The sequence below is a fragment of the Cavia porcellus genome, unplaced genomic scaffold (assembly GCF_034190915.1).
Source record: "Cavia porcellus strain 051 isolate PalLab524CR breed Dunkin Hartley unplaced genomic scaffold, mCavPor4.1 scaffold_2, whole genome shotgun sequence".
In the NCBI taxonomy this organism is placed as follows: domain Eukaryota; kingdom Metazoa; phylum Chordata; class Mammalia; order Rodentia; family Caviidae; genus Cavia; species Cavia porcellus.
In genome coordinates this window covers 58,364,870-58,380,957 of record NW_026947485.1, presented here as the reverse complement: position 1 = coordinate 58,380,957, position 16,088 = coordinate 58,364,870, and the positions used below count along the sequence as shown (strand labels likewise).

Genomic DNA, 16,088 nt, shown 5'->3' with positions numbered 1-16,088 from the left:
GGCAACATTGCCTAGTTAGAGTGAAGAGAAGAAAATAGTTCTGGTGCAAGACCTGAGGATTGTTAATGCATGAAGATGAATGTGCAGCTAACCCAAGGAAGAGCCTAGAGTTGACTGGAAAGCTTGGAGAGGGATTGAAGACACTGGAACAAAACTGAACAGAAAAGGTCGTTCTAAGAGGGCTTGGGTGCGCATTAATGGTCCATTGAATCTCAAGTTTTGTTCCTTACTGCAAAAAAGGGTGCATATCTTATCTAACCTGAATTGCTTCTTTTTAAAACTAAACTATTATTATATTTTTAAAACTAAACTATTGGTTGAAGCTCAGGGATTCATTAGGTATACAGGGTATTTATGTAAAGAAAATCCAGGTCATAGTCCTTTGTATGTGTCTGATACTTGGCAAATGTTATCCTATTGAACTGTGAGATATCAATATTCACTTAATAAAAAATTTTATGTTAAATAATTTTGTTTTGAACTTTATCAAAGATGTTGATTTTCTGGAAGTAGAAGAAGCAAACTGTAGTTTTTACAGTATGATCCCTGAAGTTAATTGTGATAAAATTCCAGGATAACTGTTTTCATTAATTTGATGTTAAAAAGGGAAATTGAGAGGACTGTTGTAGCCTTATAAAATCCCTTACTTAAAAGCTTTCTAATCTTACGTCGTCCTTATCTCTATAATGTTTGGGTGGAAGTATCTCTGAATTCCATGCCTCTATAAGTCATCTTGTTTTAGACTCTTCATATTACCAAATCAGGTCAAAGCTGGAAAAACATATATTTCAAAATATCCAGGTGTATTAGATGAAGTACGTATTTACAGACTCATTGTCAGCTTTTGATAACCATAGAAGTGGTACCCTTTGTCCTCATGCTTTTTTGTATCTCTATATGGCTGAGAGCTCTGATGTTTTTTCTGGCTGAAAGCAAATACTGTATTTGGCTTTGTTCACAGAACAGTGGCTATCAAATTCTTTGCCATTAATGATTCTGTTTTAGGAAATTGTCAATTAATCTCTGGAGGAACCACCATGAAAAATTTCTATAATTAGATTATAATGCAAAGGTTTACTTAGTCATAATATTTTTTTAAAATTTAATTTTTGAGCTATGATTCCAATCTTTGCATCTTTTACATTCAACTGGCTTTTAAAATGCTGGCTTTCTTTAATTTCTTTTGTTGTGTGCATTCTTTCTTTAAAGTTTGTGAGTATAATTAAAACTACCTTACCTTTGAGAGCCCTTTGTCTTTACCTAGCAGAATAAATGATATATGGATACAAAGACTGAGCATATAAATTGTTTCTAAAATGAAATGCCTTTTACATAAACCTTTTTGATTCACTTTAACTTTTTTTACTCCAGAGCTTGATGGCTATTTTCTCTCTTTAACACAATGGTTTTGTTATTAAAGAATTCTTATAATGATAATTTAGCACACATGCCTCATAGTTATTAATCAAGTTCAAATACATTCAAATACTAAATACTCTAGCTGGTAAAATCATTTTGCAAATGATACTGCCTCCCACTAGCAAAATAGCTTGGAGATGTAGAGGGACCAGGGGATTTTTTAGTTGTCCTGTGTGATATTTAAGAATTTTAAATAGCTTGGAAACCTTTGTAACAAATTTTCACAAACAGAATAAAGATGCTACTGTGACTAGACTCCCATAAATCAGTGAAATTGAAAACATGTAAAAAACAATTAATTTGAGACAGTGATATGATTAGTACAGTAGAACCAACCTTTGACCTAGAATAAAGATTCTAAGAATGGGCCTGGGAAAAACTGCACAAAAAACTTTGTTTCACACCCACAAATGCAATTTTCAATTTAAACTCTGTGAAGTGTATTGAACAAAATATTTTCTTTGAAATTGCTAATATCTTTGAAGATCATAATGCAGTATACACTTTTTTATTTTTTGTCTTGGAATGTGTGTGTGTGTGTGTGTGTGTGTGTGTATGGGTGGATCAGCTAAGTTTTAAGCCAGGAATGGCTTTACATTTAGTTGTATAAAATAGAATAAAAGAATGTTGTTCATCATATAACTTTGCTTCCTCATTGTACAGAGAAAGATATGGAGGCCTGAGGAAGATTTAGTTATTTGCCCAAGGTCAAATGATATGAAAATACCAATTTATACTGAAGTCATGCAGAAAGATAATATCAGCTTTATAATGTTTAGTGCTGTTAGGAAAAACAGGTATAATGCAATATTATGTATAGTATTATGGCCTAAAGCTCAAGCAAGACCATAGCAGGGTGCTTTACAACAACCGTTTTCTGTTTTTATTTGTATTTTGAGTAAAATACAATGAAATTCCTGTGTCATATGATAGGCTCATTATCAGATAACAGTTTTGTGAAATTCATAGTTAATCTTTTTCTTTCTGTTTTTTTCCTGACTCTAAGATCATTCAAACTTTCAATGCCTGACTTCTCATTTTCCCTGACAATAGAGAGAAACATGCAAATAAACCAAACCAAATTAACAAAAACAGTCAGTTATATTCAACAGGACTATCAGTATTTTTCAAGAGAATTCTAGTTTTAATTTCTTCTAGTATTAATATGCATTACACACAAAATTTGGAGAGCGATTTCTGAAAGAATTCTCAGTATCTGCAAAAACTGACACAAAAACTATATTCTTGAAAGATTATCACATTCCCATTGTGGCCCAGTGAAGATGATTATTTATGTATTATATTCTGAGTGCATTTTACAAAAATATACTACTTAAACAGAAGCATGCATGAGAATAATTTTTTATTATTTTTGTTTTTAAAGTAAATGGTATGAAAGAAAGAGTGTTAATGAGTCTACTTTGTCCCTTTCCCTATCAATATGAGAGCATTAAAATTGGAGAGGATTGTCAGAAGCAATAGGAGATACTTTAGTTGTTGCTTGGTGGCACAATGTCCTTTTCTGATTGAGTACCATAGGAAATGAACTTTCCTGTGAGGATAGAAAAGATGACAATCCAATGCTGTTTTATATCCCAGGATAAGTATCTTATAGGATCCAATAAGAGCTGAATATCTGGGCATAAGGTCTTAGGTCCTTAGCATGCATAACTAGCTCTTGGGCACCCTGTGTCACAGAACAGAGTGTCAGACCAGTTTCCATTACTAGGTTCCTGTGGTGCTTCTCTTAAATAATCAGCCCCATTCAGATAGAGATATTATGGTGCCTTATTTCTCTCTCTCTCTCTCTCTCTCTCTCTCTCTCTCTCTCTCTCTCTCTCCTTTCCATTTTTTTTTCCTCACAAATAAAGGGCTCCAGAGGCAGAATTTTTTAAAATAAGTTTTGGAAAGGGACTTGATATATTCTAAAGCTGGCCTTTTTCTTTTGGGTTTCTTAAAGGTCAGAAAGAAGCCCAACCCTGGCAACATTGTTCTTGGAGACTGAGATAATGTTCATCCCAGCTCCACATTTCAGCCTGGGAAGCCTAGAATTAGTGTCCAAATGTGGTTAATCTCAGATCGGCCTCATGCATCCTCTAGGGTGGAATCAAACAAAATTTCCTTCCTTTGCTCTACTTTGACACTTCAACCTCAGATATGCATGTCCTAACTGTTTAATTTTTCTGCTTCAAATTTTAAGAACCTGAGAAACCTAGTGAGTGAAAAATAGGTATGTCAGCATTGCAACAATACTGCATGCACATGATCATTATTTCTAAAGTGAATTTCCAGGTAGCTGTGCTTCATTGACTTACTCTGCACATTCTCCAGTGAATCCCAGGGGATGCCAGGCAGACTACTACTTCTGAGAGTAGGAGGAATCTCTCTTGAAATATCTGTTGTATCAGGGATGTAGTAAAGGTCTCAGCATGCAAGCATGCATGTCCTACAGGGGGATCTGATCTGAAGATGTGATTCGCGGTGTTGCCTCTCTTGCACCTGTTTAGGGAGAGGATAGAGTGGCTGATTGTCACTGCTGCGTTTGGGGGTGGGTGACCTACATCCCCTAGGGGATTTTGACCTGTGATCACTCTAGGAGGATCTTTTCCTCTAATGTGTTCAATGTGTCCCGACCCAGATTAATTTGAGCAGTGTCTGCAGAGCCTGAGGTATTCAATAGCCACACTCGAGGTAAAGGACACCCAGGGCCTCACTGGAAAGCAGGGTTTTATTTTGATAAGTGCTCTGGAGAAAAGCAGTCTTGGAGAAATAATGGAGAGGTCCGGGGGGAAGAGAAACAGCCAAGCTCACACGCGAGAGGCCTGATCTCAGACCTCACTGAATTTTGGGGAATCTGGTCTTATGACCAGGCCTTGGAGAGGACGAAGGCAAGAACAGAGCAGGGTTTGACGGAGAATGGTGAGGCCCGGTTAAAAAGGTGATGAGGTGAAGATGTCTGAAGGGACGCAAAGAGAGGTGAGAAGGCAGGAACTTGCCTAGGGACAGAGACATGGACCACGAAAATGACAGAGAAGCCAGAGCTGAAAGATCCATAGAAAGGAAAAGACTTTGAGACAGAGACAGCCAGGGAGATTGAGACACGCAGAGCGAGAGACAGCATGGGGGACGAGTCTGGGAGACGCTGTTTGATGGGAGGTGTCCGCATCAGGGGAGGTGAACCGTCTCAAAACGCCCCCCTTTTTCGCGCTGCCCAGCCCGCGGAGAGAAGTCAAACAGCCCAAGGTCGACCAGTCCTCTCGCGTAGAGCGCTGAATGGCTGGAGGCCCGCAGCACCCCCGCCCTGGCCGCGCAGCCACAGGTCCGCGTCTGCCCCGCCCGGAGCCGGCAGGGACGCCCAGCGCTCGGCGCACTTCCCTTCCCAGCCGCGCTTCCCGCTGCTCCCCCAGGCGGCCGCGATCTTCTCTGTGCCCCCTGTGGAAGGGGTGCTGCGGCCGCGGGGACGCCGCGGGAGCCACCTCTCCTGGAGGACTCTGCCCGCGGAGAGTCTGAGAGGGACGTGTTTACGCGGGGTGTTAATTAGCCTGTGAGGAGCCCTTCGCCCACGTGCCAATGTAAGCGCCCGTGCCCGTGTCGGGAGGGCTGGCCCGCCCAGCCGAGCCGCCACCCAGCGGAGCAATCACCGTTGCTGCGGCGCAGGCGGGGAGCGCGCGGAGCGTCCCCCGGTGGCCGGGCAGGACCTCGGACAGCGCCCGACCCTGGCTCCCTGCAAACAGCTCTCCCGCTCGCCAGCTTCCGCACCCAGCCGCAGCTACTTGGTGCGCCCGCCCAAATTGTGGCCAAGCCACCCCTCCTTCCGAAACTAGCGCTGTGTTTTCTTCCGAAAGGCTCATAGCTCATCTCTCAAGTTCATATCCCCGGGACTTGTCCAGTCTCCTCCCCTTAAGTCATTTCCACCATCCTGGAAATCGCGGAGATCCGGAGCCCTCAGCTGCGCGTCCCAGTGCTAGCGTGGCCGGTCCCGCTCGTCCGGTGCAGCGGCCCGGTGCATTCGCCTCTCTCCCTCCCCTTTTTCCCTCCCTCCCTTTCTCTCTTTCCTCCTCTACTTCCCCCTCCCTCTCTTGCCTCTTAAGTTTCCTGCACCGTGAACTCAACTGTGACAAGCCTGGGCTCAGGAGATCCAGCACTGGGAGCGACCCCAGCCAGCTCTGGGACGCCGACTCGGCCGAGACTGGACGAGACAGCCGGACCCATCCGCGCCCGAGCATGGAGACGGAGCTCCGGGGAGGGCACGTCCGGGGCGCCCAAGACGCCAGGCCCGAGTAGCTCCTCCATGGAGCCTGCCCAGAGCGGTCCCTGCTCGCCGGATTCCCCGCCAGTCCTGTGGGGTACGTACCCTACAGCCCCACTGTTCCTGGAAGGGACACCTTGGGGCAGGGTGGTGGGCACTTTGGAAGGGTGGGTAGGAGGGCACTGGCCGTGGTTAGAGCGCGCCGGCGGGCGACCCTCCCCAGCCCTGCGGGCTTCCGCTCCAGAAGTTAGCAACTGGCTTTGCTCCTTAGCTCCAAAAAAGTAGTGATGGAAATTTGCTTGTGTGTGTGCCTGTGTATCTCTGCGTTCTTGCGGCTCGCAAGGGGAAACTGGAGCTCTGCTTTCTTGTATGTAATTTGGATTCCCCTCCCCACCCCCACTTTACCGAACGTGTTGAGATGCCCCACACCTAATCCCAGTCAGTTCTACCTACCTCTTTCTCTCCACGCACTCCTTTGCTAAGCTTCTCCCTCCCTCCCTCCTTTTCTCTTCCTCTCTTTCTCTATCTCTCTGTTCTGGTGCGTACGTGTGAGCCCTGCCAGAGCTGGCGAGGAACCAGCCGCCGCCTTTAGTCCGAGCCACCCGGCGATCAGACACTAGGGGCAGGTCCTGCTGTCAGACAGTTGGGCTGAGAACCAGGCTGCACGCGGCCCTGGGTGCCAAACGCCTCCAGCCTCTGCCACCAAGGAACTGGCACCCAAGAGGCGCAGAGCGTGAGGAGACCCTCACCCTTCTTTTGGTCTGCCCGCCTGCGGAACGCGCGCCCGCTCATTCCAGGAGCTGGATTTACTCGTTTTTCAATTTTTTTGCATCCCTCTTCCAGGTTTTTCTGGCCCACCTCTCCCCGCCACGACCCTCTTTCCAGGCTTGATCACCAAGCCTAACCTTGCCCGCGTGGTCATGGGATGTCTAATTTCATTTGTATCTAGGCTGCTGAGAGCGCTCCTCGCTCTGTAAAGTGGATGTCAGGTGGATCTATGTTTGTGAAGGAACAAAGACTCAGCGAAGGCACCGCCAAGGAAGTTTGAGACGCGGGAGGATGCAGGCTGCGTGCTGGTACTTGCTTCTCCTCCTGCAGCCCACCGTCTACTTGGTAAGTCGCCGGGTCAAGCGCCTCTGCCATTTCTCCCAGGCCAGGAGGCCAAGCACTTGGAGGCGCGGGGAGGAGACCGAAGCTGCCCGTTTGGTGAGAGTCGCTTTCCTAGTAAATGTGGGAACAACTTTGAGAAGCTGGTCTCTGGATTCCTGCGGGATTTCCTGGGTTCAACCCCCATTTCCTGCTAGTTACCCCTTTCTAAGTAGGGTTCTGAAGGAGGAATAGGGCACCCTGGGGGGCAGAAACCCAGAGGTAGTAGGGTAGGGAATTTTTTTGAAGTCCAAGAGAAGGATTTCAAGGCATGGAACTCTGAGTTCACCCTTTAAAGTAAGGGAAAGAGAGGTGGGCTTGAGGAGTTGAAAGAGAAATTCAGCTTAGGTCTGTGATTTTAAAAGTGAATCTTCCCACTCACCCCTCCTGATTGGAAACGTGGCCCTGAAGTGAAGAGAACTTTCCTTTACTTAGGGGGTTCAGACAGGATAAGCTGAAGAGAAGCACTATAAGCAAATGAGTTGGTCCAGAGATATTCTGAAAACATGCACTCCTCCCTCTTCTCCAATTTTTCTTTTCCACTAAATAATCAAATCCAAGTTCCAGTGCCAAACCCCTTAGTAGGTAATGGCAGGCCTGGGCACCAGGGAGAAAGTCCTAAACAAAGCTGGTCCTCCTTTTATTTGAGGAGGATGTTAGACTTTACCAAGTGTTAGGACTGACTCTATAGTGAAGTGCTTTGTCGTGATGATTTGGGAGCTAGTGACAAGACATGACAGGGGTGATTTCTTGGGTCTGGCTTCTCAGAGGGCTGGGGACATTGGCATCTTGTGGCTGTTATGCTTGGTGTTCTGAACCTCTCAGTTCAACCTGGGTCTCACAAGTGCACTGAGTGAAGTGCTGTTTTGTCTAGAAGTGAGGAGCATCGAGCAACAGCCTGAGGTCACTAGAGGAGCTGGATTTGAGGTGATGCTGTCCTCTCAACCCCAAGAGTTTTAGAATCTACAAGCCTGGGAGCAGTAGATTGCCATCCTTTGCAATTGACAGCGTTTCCCTGCCTTTGCCCTGGTGCATGTTACTTACTGTAGGCTGCGCGTTGTTGAATACTGTGTGTGTGTGTGTGTGTGTGTGTGTGTGTGTGTGTATGCACGCCTGCGCCCAATTATGTATATTTAACTGGTTTCAGCTTTAACCCAAGAGCCCTCAGTGTTGGCTGTCTTTGCTCCTTTGTCGCCTGATCACAGCAGCCGCAAACGCCAGAGGGCGCTGCGCATCAGCGTCCTCACTCTCAGGACACCTTGGGGTAAACAGGTGAAATCCGGGGCAGCCAATCCAAAAGAACAGCCTTTCTGACTGTTACCGAAGTCTCTGCCTTCCCTTTCTCAAATGTAGAAGGAATGCACGGGATTCTTCCTCTTTCCCATCTTCTATCACTCTTGTCCCCACCTGTGTCCAGTAAGCCCACTGACATTGAGAACTCAGAGCTGGAGGGCAGAAAGTTGGGCCGGAATATACACAGAAAAATTTTATTGCGAAATGGGAGGGGAGAGTGCAACGGGAAAGCGACGGAGGAGGAATGTTAAGGGTCCCTCTGACCTCCTGCGCCACTCATCTGCATATCTTTAGGTGACCTGAACCTCGGGACCATTCTGATGTCCTTTGACTGTGCTTTCACGCATGGCCAGGGCTGGGCTGTGGTGCAGTTTATCGCTTGAAGCAAGTATTTCGATAGTCTGGAAAATAATCTATCAAAAGCAGAAGTGAAATCAATACCTTGTGTTAAATTTTAAATGTGTTTGCTGGCAGTTAAACCGTTTTCCACTCATTACAACATTACAACAACAGTGCTGGATTTATTCTAATGCGCTGCGTTCCCAACAACAAGCGCATTAATTCTCCTTTAATTGTAAACTGGGAGCATTTGAAAACCATTCAGTGTGCAAATTATGCTGATTCAATTACCGTTTAGTTACAGACTTCATTACCTGAATGCCTTTTGGCAATACAGTGGAAAGAGACAATTTTTCCAGTTTCACTCAAAACAATGCGAAATGTGAACAATAAAATAGAGAAGGCGATTTAGAAATCCATTCTTTTCTCTCCAATCTAAAGTTGTTTTGTGTGTTGGGGATTAGAAACCACACACATGGCAAAAACAAAAGGCTGATGGTCATGACCCATGGCAGTATTTCCAAGGATTGTATTCCCATGGTTATTTGTCAGCAAAATTCCAAGGAATTTTCCTGGAAAAGGGAGCTGCATTTAACCTGCAAATGAATATAAAAAGATGAAGTGAGCAGTCACATTAGCATGGTTTTAGACAAACAGAGGAGTAGGAAACTTTGATTAAAATCTAGAGTAATGAAAAGATCAAGAGACCATCAAGGTTTCTTTCTCCATCTTTTTCATTAAACACTAAATACAGTAACCAAACCATCATTTACGTGTAGCTGTGCCTCAGAGCAACCCAGTTCTTTGGAAAATCCTGCAATAGATGTATACAGGTTGTCAGGAGTTCTTTCAAGTTATATTCCAAGAAAGCACCAGTGGCAAAACCTGTCTATTTTTTTTTCCTTGAGCTGGCATTAGCTAGGGAAAAATTTAATGAGTAATTTTTGGTCTTCCTGGTTCACCCCACTAGTTAGATGGCTGGAGCATTCTATTTGTGCCTCACTTCTCAGCTAATACCTACAATGTTCTTTTCTTTATGGCATAGAATCCCAGTTAAATCTTCCAAGGAGCAACCACCTTATTTCCAGGGAGCAAGTCTTGGCTACATATCTTATATACAGTAATATTTATCTTCCTGCTAATAGAAAAAATAATTTTTCCCATAGTTGGGAAGAACTTCTGATGAACAACTCTGTATCCAGTAGATCAATGCCTCAGTTACAGACTGAGACCTATATTTGGGTAAAGGTTCTGAGTATATTTCTTTGAACCAAAGTTCCTTGAACACTCTAGATTGAGGGTTTTGGATGTTTTTGGGTTTATTGAAACACAGATTTGTTCTATTACATACTAGAAGCTTATTTTAATATTGTAATGTAATTTAATATTGTAATATTGTTATTTTAATATTGTAATTAATTAGAATTTTTTTAAAACATGCCTTCTGAAGCATAGTAGCTAGAGTATTCAAATATCACCACAGGGTAAATTTGAGCCAGGAATCCATGGGCATAAGAATGCATCTTTTCAAAATAAAGATAAAGAAAATTTCAGTTTATTCAATGTTCTGTATTGCAGATGTAAATATCTGAATTCCACAGGAGATGAAACTATGGTTTGACTTGCTAAAATTGTTAAAAACTCCTGCAGTCTTTATTTTTCTGTCAGTTCAGAACTGATTCCAGGGCATCTTCAGTGTGATATATGGAGTAACAGGGCTATAGCATTTTAACTGAAATGAAGCACACTGAAAAAACAGGAAAATGTTTCTCTCATCTCTAGAAAATGGGAATGTGTGTCCTGAATTGAGTTATGCTCAGTGGGTCAAGCTAATGTACAAGCCAGGAAACAAGGAGAGTATATCCCAGCAAAAAAGAGAACATTAAAGTAGCATTCTGTTAGAGCTTTCTTGTAGTGATTCTCATACTGAGAATTGAGTCCAGTGAGTATTCCTTGGGCTTGCCAATGAAAAACTTAGTTAAAAATTGAGTACAGAGAATCTGACAAAGGATTGAATGATGTAATTGTGGTCAGTCAGACACCCACAGCAGTACTGTAAGACCTGAAGTCTTCCTATTTCTGCAAGAAATTAACAGAGCTAAGAATCTAGTTGCTTTTGTTACCAAATTCTTTCTAAGCCTTGTGCCACCACATTTTAAGCATCTATTCCCTCAAACGTGTGGTATCCCTACAATGTGAATTACATACCAGTTGCTTGATTGAGTTTAAAATGATTAATATATCCACTGGACTACTTCACTTGCACTGTTAGAAAGTAAACCATTTGGCAAATTCTACTCATAAGAAAGATGGCTGTTAAGGAAATGGAGGTTAGGGAAAGCAGAGGAGGAGAGACTATCACCTCATTCTTTGGACTAGGAATGTGCAGCTCCTTTCTCTTGAAAATTAATACAACTGCTCACTGAAAGTTTTAATTTAAGCTTATTCTCGAAAAGAAACTATATAGAATGAATCGGCTACTTGACACAGTGTCTACAAAGTGCTGTCTCTGGAGGATGGCTTTTGGAGGCAGTTCTAAAATTTCCCCAGCCCACCACATTTCCTACTCTTTTACCCTAATCAGCCTTCCACATCCAGCACTAAACCTAGATTTTTGTAGTGGCCCATGCACACAGCATGACAACTCATCAGTTCCAATTTGCACTCCAGAGCTCTGGGGGGCGGGTGAAGAGAAGTGGCTACTGTTTCAGCATCTTCCCTGAAAGATTTGACTCTCCACTGACCAGGAAACAGCTCTCTGAGGTGTGAGGGAATTGCTTGGGTGGGTTGTCCTCTACCCTGTATCCACCAGCATTATCTTGGTCTGGGGTCTTGTAGTGATAGCTTCAGAGAACTGATGTTCAGCGTTACAGGGAGAGAACCAGAATTGCTCCAACTCTGTTAGCCGTATTTTCCCAGACAGCTATTAAATTCGTGGCTCCTCTTTGTGCAAAGTTGATTTCTATTTGGCTTTGAATTGTTGACGGCTATTTCCCCCTTAATGAAAGTGTTGTCTGGGTGAAAATATATCCAGTGGCAGGGAAATTGGTTGATTTTTTTTTTGAGATAGGTGCACGATGTCCTACTTTTCTGTCCGAAGGAAGATTTTCTGCAGACTACAGAAATTGACAGCATTGTCCAGGTAATAACCACCGTAGACAATATTTTCAAAAGGGCATTTGAGTGATGAAAGCATTTGGATATTGCTTTTTCAAATAAGCAATTTTCTCTCCTAGGCTGCTTTGATTTCATAGGGGGTGGGGAATGGGATGGGAAGGGGCCACACATTGGTAAGGAGTTCTTTCCCCATTCGCTCAGTCTCGAAATACTGAGGTGTTTGTCAGGCTGGAATTCAGGGTCTGAAGAATCCTCAATGAACTTGCCTACTGAGGCGTGGAGATGGAGAGTCAAAGGGAACCCCGGGAATGAGGGGAGACACTTTCCGCGTGCTCCGCCCCTAAGGCAAGTCAAGGGAAGCTCTGAAAGTTCGCCTGCTCTCAAGTGTCAAGTTAGAAAGTGTGCATTTTTTTCTTTAGACGTTTTAGACGGTTCCTACCTTTGATTAGGTTCCCTTTGGGCAAGGCCGTCTCTTAAGAGCGCTAGACCTCATGTTAAGACCCTAACAGTTGTCGCCGCCGTTTTTAAGGGAAGCTGGGGAGTCGCCCGCGGCGTCCGTTGGGCCCAATAGTTTCCTGACTCAGCCGGGTCGCAAGGCCATCCGAGCACTCTCCTATTGCACTGTCCTCGCCACTATTTGCCTGAGATCGCCGCGAGTTTGCTGGAAGTTGTGGTCTTGATTTATCCGCTAGTCAAGTTGCCGACCTGCTCTTTTTCCTACTTGTCAGCACTAACCCCCGGAGCTTGGTAAACACAGCGCGCACATTTTTCTGCAGCCGATTGGCATGTTGACGACTCTGCTTGAAGGAATGTGACAATAAAGTGGGAAACCAAAGCTTGGCAAGCACTTAATCAAGGATAAAAAGGTTCCGCTGTAAGGATGTCACTCAATTTATTGTGAAAGTCGAATGAATTACGTTTAATGAAAGTGCTCCCCAGATGAATATTACCAGCAATTTCCTGAGTTGGCTGTCAGCTCGAGATGAGGAAATACCAACCCGGATCAGAAAAGAGCGCCCGACTCAATTACTATGCGCGCTTTCCAAGAGCGGCTTTTTATTGAGATGATGTATATTGGCGGCTTCCCGGTGCCCCTGCGCGCGTCCCAGAGCGCGTCTGCTTATTCTCCAAGTTTGCCGTCTGCCCTCGCTGGTTGCTAGCTGTTGTTTAAACTTCCAGTGAGCGCGCCGCGTCTCTGTTTCGGGCTGAGAACCTAATTACTTTTCTTGTAAACAGCTTTTTCTACTATATTTTATTCTCTAAGGAGGAGGGGGCTGTGCGCGCACGCGCGCGGTGTTGGGAGTGGGGGCTGGAGAAATTCCCCACTCGGGTGCCTTTTATTATAGAAAGTTCCTCGGCACGTAGGCTGGGTGGGGCTCAGGATGCTGGCAAGCTTTGAAATGGTGCGCTCAGTGGGGTCCCGGGGAGAGCAGCAAGTGCCTCTCGGGTAGAGAGAGAGAATAGCAGTGCCAGGTCCTTCTTCCTGTAAATTAATGAGAGGATTTTGCTGTTCGAGCCCGAATTACGAGGAGGAGGGAGGCAGGCCGAGGCTAGGGCGCATCGCCTCATCTGCATAAGAATGGAGAACCGAGAGGCTTTTCTTGTAGTTTCTTCTTCCCATAAGATAACAAATTGTTGCTGGGGACAGTCCAATGTTTCCTTAGAAACAGGCTGGCGGGGGCTTTGCGCGTCCCCGCCGCGCTTATCCCCTCGGACCAGGCCCGTGTCGCCTCCCGGGAGTGGGTGCTGACGCCGAGAATCCGAGTGGCCTCCCTGAGGGCGCGAGAGAGGCCCGGAGCCCGGGCGCGCGGTGCTGTAGGTCTCCACCCCACCCCAGGAGATTTTAAAGGCCGTTTCAAGCCGCCTTCTACAATAAGAAGCTAGAAACTTTCTCCGACTTCGGTTCTGTGCCCACGCCTGAGAATGCGTGCCCTCCACCCAAAAGCCGCAGTGTGCCTGCGGAAGGGCGACTTTCCTCGCTGGAGTCGCTGCCGCCACAGCGAACGCACTTTATTGTCTACTCTGAGCCCCAGGTGATCTCAGGAAATCCAGGCAGGTTTATGAAAACACACGTGCAGCGCTCTAGCATGCAAACTCCAGACCCCACACCAAACCACTGCTTTGGAAAACGCGGTGCCCCTGGGTCCGCAGGCTGGACAGCCGCAGCTCTGCGCAACGGGTGCGCCCGGCGCGCCCAGGCCTGGAGAGCGACTCTTCAGCACCACGGCCAGCGCCACAGGCTCCGCCCCGCGCCGCCCGGCTCTGCCCCTCAGGTGGAGTCAGCTGCTCCGGCTTCCCAGACGTCTCCCAGAGCTCGGGCGCGGGAGCGGCACCCACCTGCCTCTGCCAGTCCCTCGGGAGAGTCCAGCTCCGCTCGCTAGGCCCCGGGTCAGATCCTGTACTTTGTGACCCCACCCGCAGTTTGGTTGTGTCGTCACGTGATCACCATCCAGTTTTGGCCGAGCCGGACCCCTCCCTCCACCGCCACTCCCTCTTACAGTTCTTTAAATCCTCTCTCCCCAGCCCCGCGCCGTGTACGTAGGGCTAAGAAGTGTCTTTCGCAACGTAAAAGTCTCATTGGACAGAAGAGGAAACTGAGGCACGGAGAGGAAAACAGCTCTCTCTCAAGAGTAAAACCGCATTCCTGCTCCGCTATCCACCTGCTGGGGTCAAAACGGAAGCTCGCCAGAAGCCCTCCTCCGGGATCCAGCGCCTTAAAAAGCCGTCGCGCCATGGGAGGGGGTGAATGGGACGGGTAGGGAAAGTGCTAATTATTATGAATTTCTAAAGGAACAGTAATTATTCACAGGGAGCAGGACAAACCATGCCGGGGGTGTGTGTGGGGGGGGGAGGGAATCGATGTATTTCCTATCGAAAGCGCCTAACTGGCTTTTAATGCAGACGAATGGGGATGCAGCCTCATTACTTTCTGCGGCGAGGCTCGCCGGTGTGGGGCCTGATGCAGCATGGAATCCATCATCATTAGACTCGGGATGGGGCGGGGCGGGGAGTCCCTCTGTATTTACTTACCAAACAACACCAGCCGACCAACCACAAAACAACCCCCCTCCCCAGCCATTCCCTCCCCTGCCTCCCTGATCAGGTAGCAGTCGCAAGCTCCCCCGGGGCCTCTCTGCGATCTGTAGGGCGGACACAGCAGTCACTTAAAGTGTACGCAGTTGCTCCTCAGCAGCGACCCCTCAGCTGGTGAGATTCTGAAATAAACCGGATAGTACCACGTGTAGGCGCTAGGGGTTGTCTGTGTCAAAGGCGAAGGTTGCTTGGGAAGTGGTGTCAGCTCCAGTCAGTCATTTCAGGACAACGGAGTCTACAAATTCCCTCAGTGTTAAAGGAGCAGAGACCTGGCTAGCAGTGCATCATCAGCGCACAGAGGTCAGCTCAGAAAGGGCAAGCTCGAGAGGAAACAGTGAGTCTGGAGGTGGAGAGACGCCCAACATTGAATAGAAAGGGAAGGAAAGGTTTAGAATCACTGCTTCTAGAGTATTCTCCAAGCCCCACGAGACCCCCTTTCTGTAAAATTGTAGCCTTTTAACTACAGTCTCGCCCTCAGCAGTCTTCCAGGATTGCTAGGATTTGTCCCACTTCTACCCCGTGAGTGACTGAGCTGTCCAGGGTCCTGCTTCTGGCTTGCAAGCACTTCCTCAGTTTTCCTCCTTCCTGTACCCTTCGATTTTAAGAGGGTGCTCATGTCCCGGGAGACAGCTGCTGGGATGCAGCTCCATCCCTGTACACTGTTCCCTGCGAGGCCTTGGTTCTCATGATCACTGATGTGTGTGTGTGTGTGTGTGTGTGTGTGTGTGTGTGTGAATGGCTGCACTACATCTGACAGGTTCCTCCTAACCACAGCTTATTAATTGCTGCAAAGAAATTGGATGCAGAACTTTAAAAAAAAGCCTACATCTTTCATTACATTAAAATTATCATAATTATATTAACATTGATGAGAACAAAATTAAAAATTGTGGGCTTCCAGGCATTAAAATACTGATAATATCTGGATGCCCACCTCATTGGATTTTCTTTTCCTCAGAGTCAACCTTTCATGATGTATAGTGATTATCTGGGCATCTTTGTTTTTCTTACTGCAATAGACAGCTCGGGGAGCAGTATCAGAATTGTGTAATTTAATGGCCGCACCCCCCCCCATCTTCATTTTTAGGGACTTTGTAATTAAACTGTGTGAGGTATATGTAACACACTTATATTTATGTAGCATGCTGAGAAAGGAAAATTCAGGAGGCGCTTACCCTGAAAACTGAACAGAAATGTCCTATTAACTTACTTTTGTCAAGTCGAAAGGTCTATCTTTGTGAAGTCAGATCCCATACTTATAACTTTTTAAAGAGATCCCAATAAAGTAAAAAAGACATTTACTAGCATCTACTAACTTAAATGAACAAAAGGCTAAGCTAACCAGTTACCTGAAATGTACACAGTACAAAGTGCAATATAACACAGGAAGCTAAGCAGAAAATGTTGGCTGGAAACAGTTTCGAGTCCTACA

The 16,088-nt window shown here is 46.0% G+C and overlaps 1 protein-coding gene across 1 annotated transcript in view; it reads left to right on the top strand.

Moving 5' to 3' along the window:
* Positions 1-5,024: 5,024 nt before the first annotated feature.
* The window catches only part of Nxph1 (neurexophilin 1), a 285,730-nt gene continuing 274,666 nt past the window's right edge, over positions 5,025-16,088 (top strand). Inside the window, exons 1-2 of the mRNA XM_063242176.1 lie at positions 5,025-5,765; positions 6,618-6,781. Of these exons, the coding sequence (XP_063098246.1) occupies positions 6,728-6,781 (54 nt within the window). The 5' untranslated portion in view covers positions 5,025-5,765; positions 6,618-6,727. The remainder of the gene's footprint in view (positions 5,766-6,617; positions 6,782-16,088) is intronic.